The sequence below is a fragment of the Schistocerca nitens genome, chromosome 2 (assembly GCF_023898315.1).
Source record: "Schistocerca nitens isolate TAMUIC-IGC-003100 chromosome 2, iqSchNite1.1, whole genome shotgun sequence".
NCBI classification, from domain to species: domain Eukaryota; kingdom Metazoa; phylum Arthropoda; class Insecta; order Orthoptera; family Acrididae; genus Schistocerca; species Schistocerca nitens.
Genome location: NC_064615.1, coordinates 682,140,395 through 682,154,148, shown reverse-complemented (window position 1 = coordinate 682,154,148; position 13,754 = coordinate 682,140,395). Strand labels below are relative to the sequence as shown.

At 44.6% G+C, this 13,754-nt stretch overlaps 1 protein-coding gene across 1 annotated transcript in view; it reads left to right on the top strand.

Annotated features, from left to right (window-relative positions):
* Nucleotides 1-13,754, top strand: part of LOC126234554 (neural cell adhesion molecule 1-like) — a 91,644-nt gene that overhangs the window by 47,058 nt on the left and 30,832 nt on the right. Inside the window, exons 4-5 of the mRNA XM_049943254.1 lie at nucleotides 9,556-9,683; nucleotides 12,954-13,119. Of these exons, the coding sequence (XP_049799211.1) occupies nucleotides 9,556-9,683; nucleotides 12,954-13,119 (294 nt within the window). The remainder of the gene's footprint in view (nucleotides 1-9,555; nucleotides 9,684-12,953; nucleotides 13,120-13,754) is intronic.

Here is a 13,754-nt window from a genome sequence, read left to right as displayed (position 1 = left end):
TCTACCAGGAAGTTTCAGCCATAAAAATGTCTGTCACTCACCATCTGGAACAACCTAAAACTGGCGTGAGTACATAAACAGAATATAAGGAGAACCATATGGCAGGTTGGTACTGCTCATCAGTCTCAAATCGCATTAGTGGAAGAGGCATATAAGTGTCAACACATAGCATTATGTACGCGATAATTTAATTGTCACGAGGTGTGAACAAACTACAGCGGTTTTAGGCTGGAGAGCTGAATCGTTCGTGTACTTATCTCTAAGAAGCCATCAATTCTAAGTGATAGGAATTCCACACAGTGCAATGTTACAGAAGATGACTGACGCCAGTGTCTGTTTAGTAGATCTGAGTCGCATTCTAAGTGTTCTGCCAATAAAACGCCACCTTTGGCTCACGCTTCCATGAGATATTTAAGAATACGTTCCGGGCAATACGCTTCTCGTGAAACGACCACAGTGATAAAAATTCCCGAAGTCAGAGTTATTGTGAAGATTTTCTAACAATCAAAACTGTTTCACCGAATTCTTTTATCAACAAAGTACTTCACTGTCACTCTCTGTTGCAATTATTAGCTTCCTAAATACCGATATACGTAACTACAGATTTAGTTTATAACTCCAGATGCTATTCTTCCATATTACGTGTCACTGGAGGCAGGAACACACGACCTTTTTACCTAACCCTATAAGAAGATGAAACCCCGTGGATTTATGCAGGTGACAGTGGCATCCACCGTAGAACAGGAGAGTCATGGGAAGCACGTCCAGTCCAACGCTGAGACAATTTGATTTTGAGGAAATCACGGACGTCTGAAAGAAAGTGTGGTGGAACACCCTCTCTTTGCAAAAAGTATGTGATTCACATTTATTGTAGTTTTCGTGTAGTAGTCTTCTGAAATCCCCGGAGGAATGTAATGAAAAATCCCGTACAGGTTTCGTTCTCCGCCGCGCTCTGAAGCGACTGTTTCTCCGAGGAATGTGGGGAGGGAGAGGGCGGGGCGTAAAGTCCTAGCTCCGCTTGGTTTTGTTAGAGTCAGAGAGTTCGCTGTCGAAGCGTAGTTTTCTAACGGTCACTCAGTCATCGCCATGCGATGTGCATTCCGCCCTCATCTGAATATTGGACCTGTGGTCGTGTTACTAACCGTTAGTCGATTGTTTCACGGGTAAACAACTTCAGGGAAACTGGTGATGTGAAGAAAAGGAATCGTGGGCTTCCAGTACAAGTAAGGTCGCCCCAAAACGTTGGCATGGTAAGGCTCCCTCTCAGCGCTCTGCCCATAAACGTGCATCAGCTGCCGGGTTGTCTGCTCGCTATGTAAGGCGAATCCTTCATGAAGAACAGAAATTTCGTCCCTAAAAATTGCCGGTGGTGTAGCAGCTTAATCCACGTGATTTTGTTGCGCGAGAAAATGCATATGAAGCGCGTCTTGGCGTATCTCACGACACACTCGTTTTCTTTTGAGACGAGACTGATTTCCATCTTTCAGGATGTGTAAACAAGCAGAACATGCGCTGTTGGAGCCTTGAGACCCCAGACAATTTCATCAGCTTCCCCTACAGTCACAAAGTGTGACTGTTTGGTGTGCACTACCACGAGATGGAATAACTGGTCCATGGATTTTTGAAGAAAACGACGGGCAGTTACGGTCACTTAAGACCGTTATGTCCTCATTATGTAGGTGTTTTTCCAGCCGAAACTCAACGAAGTGCATCTGGGAACTGTATGGCTCCAGCAGGAGGGCACACACAGCGCGTGTGTCAATGACTGTTTTGAGGCAACACTTCCCAGGAGGTCTCGCCTCGCCCTTGAGGGGCGACATGCATAGGCCAGCAGGGTCGCCTGATTTAGCCCCTGCGACTTATTTTTTAGGAGGCTGTCAACCATCACTTATTTACAACGATCGTCCTAGCACCCTGGCTCAGCTGAAGAACCACATTCATCAAGCTGTCGCGAACATACCCATCGATATTCTGGAAAGAGTCGAACGAAACTTCAGCATTCCATTAACGCAGTATATTGAGAACAATTGACGCCATCTGCCTTATACCATCTTTAAAACTGTGTAAAGTAAAATTTAAATAGTACACTTGACGCTCCTCAAAGAATTGAATATACATCTGCATTAATTTCTTTAACTGAATTTCTAAATAAGCACGTTACTGTACTCCACCCTCTATTTTCCTTGGTATAAAACACAGGGGGTGCAAGTGGTGAGTTGTTGCAGGTGCAGCTGCATCTCAGAATTGTGGAGAACTGAGGATACAATGGGGCTTTGATCTTTCAACTTATGGGAGGTGTTGGAGGTATCTGATGAGAAGAGGGAATTTTGTCACCTTGCAGAAACCGGGCAGAAACTCAAAAAACCGATTCTCTGAGGCGTGGTGGCGGTGGTTAGTGTTTAACGTCCCGTCGACAACAAGGTCATTAGAGACGGAGCGCAAGCTCGTGTTAGGGAAGGATTGGGAAGGAAATCGGCCGTGCCCTTTCAAAGGAACCATCCCGGCATTTGCCTGAAACGATTTAGGGAAATCACGGAAAGCCTAAATCAGGATGGCTGGAGACGGGATTGAACCGTCGACCTCCCGAATGCGAGTCCAGTGTGCTAACCACTGCGCCACCTCGCTCGGTCTCTCTGAGGCGTCTTTCTAGTTTCTGCAGGGCTTTCTTTGAACGGGAAATATACCACCTTTTAATGAAGTGAAATAAGTATATCAATAAAATTTAACAGCTCATTAACAAATTTTTGTGACATTTCTGACTCCAACGGCTTCACCTTTTACAATTACCGTGATTAACTAGTACATTCAGCCATCCGTAGAGAGTGAAGGATCATTACTGGGCTCACATTCGGGAGCATGGCAGCTCGAATAGTCATACAGATTCTGATTTTGCTCAACTTCCTTAAATCACTTACCTTAGAGCAATTTCTGGGGTAATTCCGTTGGAAAGGACACGCTCAGTTTCGTTCCCCATCCTTTCCCGCAAGCCGAGCTAATAACCTCTTCGACGGGGCATTAATCTTTAATCTACCTTCCTTCTTTTCTATTCACTGATAATAACTGTTGTTCAAGGTAAAATCTTCTGGGTTGTTACAAGCGTCATCTACAAAAAAAAAAAAATGTTCTAATGGTTCTGAGCACTATGGGGCTTAACTTCTAAGGTCATCAGTCCCCTAGGACTTAGAACTACTTAAACCTAACTAACCTAAGGACATCACACACATCCATTCCCGAGGCAGGATTCGAACCTGCGACCGCAGCGGTCACGCGGTTCCAGACGGTAGCGCCTAGAACCGCTCGGCCATCTCGGCCGGCTGAACACACAAAGAGAAAGGATTCGTTCCGAAAGCTAGGAAGTGTTCTTCCTTATCTTTTTAGTGTGCCCGTCGGTGATTCAACACTTCTGCTTTTTGGTGAGTGGTCTCTTGTACACCTAAAGTGCTTAAGTGTTTACAAGTAACAGATGTGTCATCCGCTTAAAGAAACTAACAAGAAGGCTGTAGCGGCGCATTACTTGATGCGTGTGATTCAGAATTTTCTGTACAAATGTCAGCTGCTGCCGCCTGCAAAAGCGAACCCACAGCAACAATCATATTGCTGATAAAATTCTCCTTTGTATTTAAAATAGCTCGATCATAGAAATTATTCTATCAGGTCACACACGTCTGGAGCAACTTTGACCCCTATGATCTCCATAGTAATTGCCAATGGGATGTTAGTAAATAAACAGTTCACGTCGAAGCTTGTTAGAATGGCGCTCTCTGATATCGCCACAATACAATACATTAGGTATACGGGATAGGCAAAATAATGTGAACGGTGGTATTAATGGGATGGCTGTGTCTGACGGTCAACAACGCAGGTAAGGCACGTGTCGTGCGGAGCTGTGCGTGTACAGGTTGTTTACGAGTAGTGCACACTTCGTATTTGCGTTCAGGGGCCGAGGTCGACGTGCAATGAAAGACCTAAATGAGTTCCAAAGAGGTCAGATTGTGGGGGCCCGATTAGCTGGAGCATCAGTAACCAGGACAGCCAATTTATTGAATATTTCAAGAGCAACTCTTTCACAGCCATGACAGCCTACACAAAACATGGAAAGATTTGTTCAAATGTGTGTGAAGTCTTATGGGACTTAACTGCTAAGGTCATCAGTCCCTAAGCTTACACACTACTTAACCTAAATCATCCTAAGAATAAACACACACACTCATGCCCGAGGGAGGACTCGAACCTCCGCCGGGACCTGCCGCACAGTCCATGACTTCAGCGCCTAAGACCGCTCGGCTAATCCCGCGCGGCTGGAAAGATATCATCGTGGAAACGTAGTAGTGGGCACAAATCAAAGCTAATTGACAGAGATCCTAGGACGGTAACATAATTGACAGAGATCGTAGTACGCTAATACGAGCCATCGAGACCCCGTACCTATCGAAACAGTCGAGAACTCCATAAAGCGAATATTCATGGACGGGCTGCTATACCGAAACCATAAGCGACGACAACCAACGCAAAGAAGCGTAAAACATGATGTCCGGAGCATAAATCCCGGACGGCTGATCAGTGGTAACACGTCATATGGTCCGACGTGTCAACCTTTTCGTTATTTCCAATATCGGGCTGGGTTTACATCTGGAGAGCGCCAAAAGAAGCCTATAATGCGGATTGCTTGATTCCAACGGTTACGAATGGAGGTGAAAGCGCGATGGTGCGGGCAGCCACATCATGGTATTCTGCTGGCCCCATCATTATTCTCAAACACCGTGTTACAGCCAACGATTATGTGAACATTTTAAGTGATCAGGCGCTTCCCATGACTCTAATGTTGTTCCCCAACAATGATGCCATATTTCAGGACGGTAATGCACCCATTCACACAACCAGGACAGTACAATCGTGGTATGAGGAGCACGCAACTGGAATGCAGCGTCTTCCCTGGCCAGCAGAGTCCCCAGACTTGAACATTAACAACCCCTTGTGGCGGTATTGGAGCGCAAACTCCGGAGCGGAATTCCGTATCCCTCGTCACTACAGGAGGTAGAAGAGGTTCTGATCGAAGAGGGCCATAACATTCCACTGTACAATCATTACATGGCAGTATTCCAAGAAAAACTACAGCTGTATTACGGACAAATGGGGGTCCAACCTCTTATTAAACGAAACCATTCCCAAGTAAGAACAGATGTTCACATTAGACGGCCGGAGTGGCCGAGCGGTTCTAGGCGCTACAGTCTGGCGCCGAGCGTCCACTACGGTCATAGGTTCGAATCCTCCCTCGGGAGTGGATGTGTGTGATGTCCTTAGGTTAGTTAGGTTTAATTAGTTCTAAGTTCTAGGCGACTGATGACCTCAGAAGTTAAGTCGCATAGTGCTCAGACCCATTTCAACCATTTTTTTCTTCACATTATTTTGGCTATCCCCTGTATATGACACCACAGTAAAGAAGAGCTTCATAGGTTTTATAGTTTCTTAAATGATATTAATCCTTAAATCAACTTCTCTCTGGAGGTAGAGAGTCAGGTTGATCTCCCATTCGAGATGTGTTGATCTATGGAAGATATGGCAATATCCTGGGACACATAGTACACAGAAAGCCTACAAACACATATAGGTGTATATCTGTCCGCCGCGCGGGATTAGCCGAGCAGTCTCAGGTGCTGCAGTCATGGACTGTGCGGCTGGTCCCGGCGGAGGTTCGAGTCCTTCCTCGGGCATGGGTGTGTGTGTTTGTCCTTAGGATAATTTAGGTTAAGTAGTGTGTAAGCTTAGGGACTGATGACCTTAGCTGTTAAGTCCCATAAGATTTCACACACATTTGAACATTTTTTTGTGTATCTGCCACGTTGCATACCATCGATCACAGAATCGAGCAATTCTCAATACACTGTCTACACTTGTCTTCCTTATTAGTGACAATAACAACCTGGAATCAGAGCTTGAGTACTTAAAAGAGACATTGAAAGCCAAATCTATTATAATTTGTCCATAGGCAGGGCTTTCGGACTAAATTTTATTAACTGTGATAATAAGAACTAGGAACTGCCTTCTCACTGTGTTAGGTTACCGCTCGTTTCTAGAATTACTGGACGCATAAGCGTAATTCTGCTATTGAATGGCATAAAGACCACACTTTTCAGTCACAACAAAATAAAAGACTTTTCCGCCACAAAACGGACTCAACTGATCACCTGTATACTGGGAGAACGTGTGAAGTGACGAGTGGCTGTGCCAAAGTGTATGCAGGTGAAATTGAAGGAGCAGATTAAACTGAAACGGGCAATAGTGGCCGGCCGTTGTGGCCGAGCGGTTCTAGGCGCTACAGTCTGGAACCGCGCGACTGCTACGGTCGCAGGCTCGAATCCTGCCTAGGGCATGGGTGTGTGTGATGTCCTAAGTTACTTAGGTTTACGTAGTTCTAAGTTATAGGAGACTGATGACCTCAGATGTTAAGACCCATAGTGCTCAGAGCCATTTTGCAATAGTGGATCATCAAGAGAACTGCTGCCTAGACGGAAATTTCAACAGCATATTATTTTCGGTCAGGAATTCAAGATTTATAAAAGCTAAGTCCGAGAGGCTGTTGGGATTGCTAAGAAGGAAAGTAATTTCAATAGATATGACGGCAGAGGCTTCCAGTGTAGTCGCCTTCCAGCATCAAGGAAGTAAATACGCAGCCAAGGTGGGTGAGGAATACGTACATCGACCAGGAAGCCACCCCTGTGGCATGGCATTATTTTAATATACACTTAAAGTAGCTGTGTAATGGAATAACAATGAAGATTTGTGACAGACTGGGACTCGAACCCACATTTCCAGCTTATCGCAAGCGGTCGCCTTGCCATAAGGCTCTCTGAGCCAAACTTCCATGTGTCGTCAACCATGTGTCTATAACAGGGGTGGCTTAGGATTCAGCTCGCGGGCCATGCCACTACCACCTAGAGATGCTTCATACAGAGAGATCGCTTTTTAAACATGAAAACAGCAGTTTTAACATTCTTTAACACTCATGCTAACTAATGCGAGAGTGAAAAACAACACCCACTCACAAATAGAGAATAAAACGTATCGGTAATGCGTAACAAAATACAAACTGCAGAAAAATTTAGACATGAAGAAAATGTAACACGAGCCACAAATTTATATTTCGTTCTCAAAATCAAAATAAAGCCACTTGAAAACGAATACTATTTGCTGTGAACTTTTGCTCACAATAGTCAAATGTATCCAAACTTCAAGATATTCCACTAGAAAAAAATAATAACTGTACTAGGTATATAGTTTTTACATACCTTTGTGTGCTCAGTGGGTTGGAAATTGTCCCGATGAATCGCCGAAAGCCATTTCCGACGCAGATTCGCATCTTTCGGAATTGAAAACAACATCACTTTCAGTCCAGTTCCGTAATTCCCACGACACCTTGACACACAACATTTGTAAACCATCTTCACAGTAGCTTCATATACACGTAAACACTGTAATCGCTAGTTTTAAGCACGAATGTAGCACTCGATCCAACAAACGTGTAGATAAACAAACGCTTCGAAACACAACATGGTGGCCCGCTCGGAGTGACGTCACGACCTGCTATGAATTTCGCCCCGCGGCCTTGTCTCTAGGTGGTGGTGGCCGTGCCCTGGCACGAGGGCCACGCCGCTCAGCCCGGCTGGCCTATTTCCCCAACACCACGCCACACCATTTCTGAGCGTCAGGAGTGGGAAATACGAACGCGCCGCATTTAAATGACAATACAGCCGCACTGCGCCAACTTCGTGTTATATTTCATATTTCTCAATATAGTTCAAAAACAAAGCAAATTTTGAGTATCACTAATTTCTTTTTGGCGTTCTGAAGACGTAGTTTTTATCTGATACAAACTGTCAACACACGGGCAGACAATTCTACAGATTTTCGCGCCCAGGTTGCCACGTGATGTTTAATTATTTACTTTCAAAATCCAAAAAACCTCTTTCACAAACATACGTTATTTGAAATATTGTAGCGCTTTTGCAACCTCGTTATGGAGACGTGGAAACTACTTGAGGAAAGCAATCTAGATGTCCTGAACAGTTGTAACGTTAGAGGGATTTGTCTTTAAAACGGTAATTACATTACAGATCAGTTAGCTACATCTGCACATGCATAGGGGCACTTTAAACTGAAACACCAAATGGTCTCAAAAACAGCTCGGAAACAGATGTAAGACCGGCAGTGCTCTCAAAACGTTTAGGAAACTGTCGTTGTAATTCTTTGAACCTCGAGTTTTCTTTAACGCCTGTGAGCTTAGGGAACTGGGCTGTGTTTGTCAGAATACGTCCCTTCTACAACGCGATTTTCTTTTCGTAAATGCATCCCCATTAAATCAGAAAGAAGTTGTTTCTCATCCTGCAGTGCCTTACTGTAGACAGTGTGTAGTCAAGTACACTAAAAATACGAGGTCTGCAATCCATTCTGGATATTCTAATTTTCGTTTCTGCACTCTTTTCCTCGTTCTTAATTCAACAACAGTGAGTTTTAAATCGAAAAATCGTTCCAGGTATGCGCCTTGACCTAACCAATGTAGCTTGCAGTAATATATAAAGTCTCCACACACTTCGTTTAGTTCAGTCGAAAACTGTTGCAACTGACAGTGCAATAATTTGTTCGACTTCAGAAATTTTATTCGTACCACCAGTTTCCTCACGTGCTCCATGCCTGCAAATTTGGCACAGATTGCTTCTTGTTGTACGGAACAATGAATCCCTGTAACGTTTTATTTTTTCTTTGCCAGCTAAATACTTTAATTCTTTTTCCATGGTGTTGTAATGTTGTTTACAGCAGGTTTGGGGTACCCATCGCTTATGCGACTGCATAATTCGCATCAGGAATTATTATCCCTCTCTCCTGTCATTCTAATTAATTTGTAAAGGTTTATGACGTTAGAGCGGTGGACTGCGTTCTTTTGTGCAAACAACGTCCTTCATATCACGAAGAAATAACGAAGGCTAAACAGCGCTGGCATTTCGATTCTGAAACATGAAGTTGACAGGCCGTGGCCGGTCCTGGTGTACAATTTGCACTCGTACGTACATCGTGTATATTCCCGTACAGCGGAGACATTTTAATTGAAAGTCGCTTGCATGGACGTCCCAAGCAACTTGGCATCGTATTTCTGAACGACACAGGCACTGCAATATCGTATTTTCACAAATATTCCCCTTCCCCTTCCCTGCCTGTTTTGTTACCTAACCAGTGACGATGGTCCACCAACATCAGATAAATTTCACCCAACAATACCACTTCTTCAGAGTAAGCCCGGAGAAAGACACTTTAAGAAGTAGCTGTGACCGATGTTTGAGAATGTTCAGATAACTACGAACAGGAGAACATCCTGAAGAAGACCGCAGCAGAGGGACAGAAACGTCGATTGTATCAGAAGAAACTGAAGAGGAGCATGACGCTGTCGAATAACCTACAAGATTTTACCTTCATTGACAATGGCCACGAGAACCTTAGAGTTACACAACGGTGGTGCTTACTAAACACTTAATTGTAATAGAGTGTTCTGTTTCTGATTTTCAGAGCCGGAGACGACAATTTTGGGTGAGCCTTTTAGAACGCACTGGCAAGGCAGCGGTATCAACCTGACGTGCGTAGTCCAGCCCCGGCGACAGCCAGAAGATACCGTCCTGTGGATGCACGACGATTTGGTGGGTTGCAACGCCAGCGGTTTCAGTTTCTGCATGCTCATTAGCTAATAATGACGGTAAAGAAATAAGAAAGTCTAGTACTTGCATTGTTGACTACATCTGATGACGTAATAGCTCAGCTGCATAAGGATGGGGAAAGATATCACTTACCTTATTTAAGCAAGACCTTATTTGCTTGTCTGAGGCGCTTCAGTGGAAACACTAAAATCCTGAAACGGTTGGCCATATGAGGCCTGAACCACATTCCTTCCGAATAAGAATGCTGTCTACAAAGCCTCAAACACTGAGCCAAGTCGCTTAGATCAAGAGAAGGAGAATGGCCAGTTCGCTTATGCCATTTGTGCACTGGTAATCTTACGCAAGTGACCAAGATTCATATGATGCAGCGACAGGTATCAGACTGAACACATGAATTGTCGGACTTTGAAATGAAACTTTAAACCGCAGTTACTCGATGCAAAGTAAATTTTATCAGACATGATAGCGAATATTTGATGCTCCATCACCTATACATCTCCCAGTGACGCATTGGAGGATTAATCTAACAGTCAAAGACATGTGAGGTTTTAGAAAGAAGCTCCTGGATGGTCTTTTTGCAGTTGCTTCACGATCAAAATCAGAAAGAAAGAAAGACGTAGTTTTCACACTTGCAAAGGTGGCAGTCATGAGCTCAGGTCTGATGAGCTTGACGATGTGACCCTCTCTTCATAAAGCATCAAATCTGGCACGAGTACTCAGCAACCATCTGCCTTACCAAGTATACTGCCTGAAAAGTTAATACACCCTTTTAGAGGTAGCGCCTATACTCAAGAGTTATTGTTGCAACAACGAACATCGAGTGCATGAAATGATTACCTCTGTAGATCAATAGAGCAAGCAGTTCTGATGTACCAGGTATCGACCCTCGCTGAAACAACCATATTAGTATGTGGTGTAGCTTACACAGGCGGCTACGCAGGTGTTGACTCTCGTATCCAGTCGATAGTACACATCGCAAATTCTGTATACGTTATTCTGGGCCTGCTCGACCTGTTCGCGTAATTCTGTAAGAGTTGTTGGATAATGAGTGACACGAAGCACTTCTCATCCCATCAAATCCCACACGTGCTCGATTAGAGACAAGTCCGGAGATCGTGCTGGCCAAGGAAGTCGATGCACGTCTTGCAGTGCACGATGAGTTTCACAGGCAGTAAGTGGCCGAGCGTTATCCTGTTGGAATTACATATCGGTCGGGTCTAACAACTTTCTGCACATACCGATCAGCAAAGGTGAAAGAGATTTGTAGCTTATTGCATCCCAGACCATTAGGGGGGAAGGGGAGGGGGCAGCGTGTTTTGGAACAATGCACTCTACGAGATAGCTCTCACTAGACCTACGTCGTACGCGCAAATGACAATCATTTGCATGAAGGCTGAATCTACTTTCATCACTGACAACGGCGCGCCATTCCATGTTCCAAGTGATCCGCTGACGGCACCAGCCGAACCGTGAGCGTCGTTGCTGTTGCGCAAGTGGAAGATGGGCAAGGGGTGTGCGTGCCCCTAGTCCTACTTCTAATATCCAGTGACCAACAGTTCTTTTTGACACGTCTAGGTTCTCAAGCCCTCTTATCCGTGCTGCGGCAGCTGTACGATCTGCCACTGCTGCTCTCACAATACGACGATCCTGGCGGGCGTCTGTGGTGCGTGGACATCCAGAACCTCGTCTACGGGTCTGCAAATGTCCACGCGACCAATGATACCAGCATCGTTGCATAAATGACATAACAAGTCCAACATGAGTGACAGTTCTCCGAAAGGACCACCCCGTCACTCGGAAGGCCACAAAATGACCGGTTTCACACTCGTACCGTCGGCTGTAGGAAGCACGAGTGTCTCTGTGATGTGGTTGCCTGCGTGCTTCACACGCTGCACCACACTGAAGCTTCTGGCTGTGAGGATTCTCTGTTTGAGGGTAGGCACAGATGGCACTCTGTTAGCTATGACACTACGCTATTTGTTGGCGGGCGACGCTCAAACCATTATCTGCACATCTAATGTCTTCCAGGCAACGGCCTTGCCGCAGTGGATACACCAGTTCCCGTGAGATCACCGAAGTTAAGCGCTGTCGGCAGTGGCCGGTACTTGGATGGGTGACCATCCAGCCGCCATGCGCTGTTACCATTTTTCGGGGTGCACTCAGCCTCGTGATGCCAATTGAGGAGCTACTCGACCGAATAGTAGTGGCTCCGGTCAAAGAAAACTATCTCAACGACTGGGAGAGCGGTGTGCTGACCACACGCCCCTCCTATACGCATCCTCAACTGAGGATGACACGGCGGTCGGATGGTCCCGATGGGCCACTTGTGGCCTGAAGACGGAGTGCTATAATGTCTTCCAGGTCGCATAAGCTGTCATAGAATCAAAATCGACGTCGTCTTCCCAGGTGTACTAGTTTCTTCTGGGGGTCTACGTTCACCAGTCATCAACTATTTATTTACTGGATTTATGTTCTGTATGGAATTGTAACTTGTCAAAATGAACAACGTACTCTAAACTCCTGTAAATTTAAGCTGGTCGGTTAAGTTATCCGTTTCATTCTCACATTGCAATGGTCATGGAATAAATGTATATAATCGCAAACGCCATGAAATGTGAGAGATATTTCACGAATATGTTATTTAGGCTATTCATGGTGCAAAATTACGGTTTGTCTACCAGTATTAATTTTGTTTTGAACCGATTTAAATCATCGTAAGATAACAACTGGGAAGTGTCCACAACAACGCTCTGTGAGTAAATCTAATGTCAGTATCTATAACTTAATGTCAGGACAGATATTTAAAAAACGAAGCTATACATCTACACCTAATTACATTCTTACATGTGTAAATCGTTAATTACAACGTAGCGATTGAATTATCGCCAATTGCAGCATGTACAGTACGTGAAAATAACTTTGCAGTATAAAAGACTAATCTTGATACCTAGCTACATCATCAGCTTTGAATGTTTGCAAATTGGGTTATAGGAATAATATGAGTATTAAGAATAAACAAACATCACATGCGGTTCATAGGAGGCTTATGTATAGCAGTAAAGTGTACATTTTTCTTACATGCTGTGTTATAGTGAAGGGGTTGTGACAGAGTTTGAGATTGTGTAAACGGCGATGAATGAAATAAGAATCACTATATTCAATTGGCAACCTAGAATTCAGCACTATACTATTTAGTATTCAGTGGTTAACACAAACAATAAATGTGATTTCTTTTTTTATTTTCATCAATAGGTCATCCACGCAGACCACGACTCCCGCATCACCATAATTACAGAGACGGATACCTCCACAATAAGCCAACTGCTGCTCGAGGATGCCCAGCCAACGGACTCCGGGACCTACACCTGCAAACTCCCCGATGGCAGCAGTGACAGCGTCGAAATAGAAGTGATGCAAGGTGATGATCCCACTTTATATTTATATCGTTGTCAACGACACATTTCTAAAGGGCACAAACAGATGTTCTTCAGAGATACCTTCAGAGTACTTTGGCATTAGGGATCCTCGGCCTCTGGCGACTCATTACAGAACAATGTAATTATGATTCATTCGGTTTGTTAGCCCAGGTACCCTTGGTTCTCTGAAAATACCTTCACAGCAGTGAAGATGCCTGTTATATGTAATTAGCAAAATGTACAATACAAAACGTACACTATTGGCCATTAAAATTGCTAGACCACGAAGATGACTTGCTACAGACGCGAAATTTAACCGACAGGAAGAAGATGCTGTGTTATGCAAATGATTAGCTTTTCAGATCATTCGCACAAGGTTAGTGTCAGTGGCGACACCTACAACGTGCTGACATGAGGAAAGTTTCCAACCGATTTCTCATACACAAACACAGTTGACCGGCGTTGCCTAGTGAAACGTTGTTGTGAGGCCTCGTGTAAGGAGGAGGAATGCGTACCATCACGTTTCCGACTTTGATAATGGTCGGATTGTAGCCTATCGCGAATGCGGTTTATCGTATCGCTCGCGTTGGCCGAGATCCAATGGCTGTTAGCAGGAGGGTAATACGGAACGCCGTGC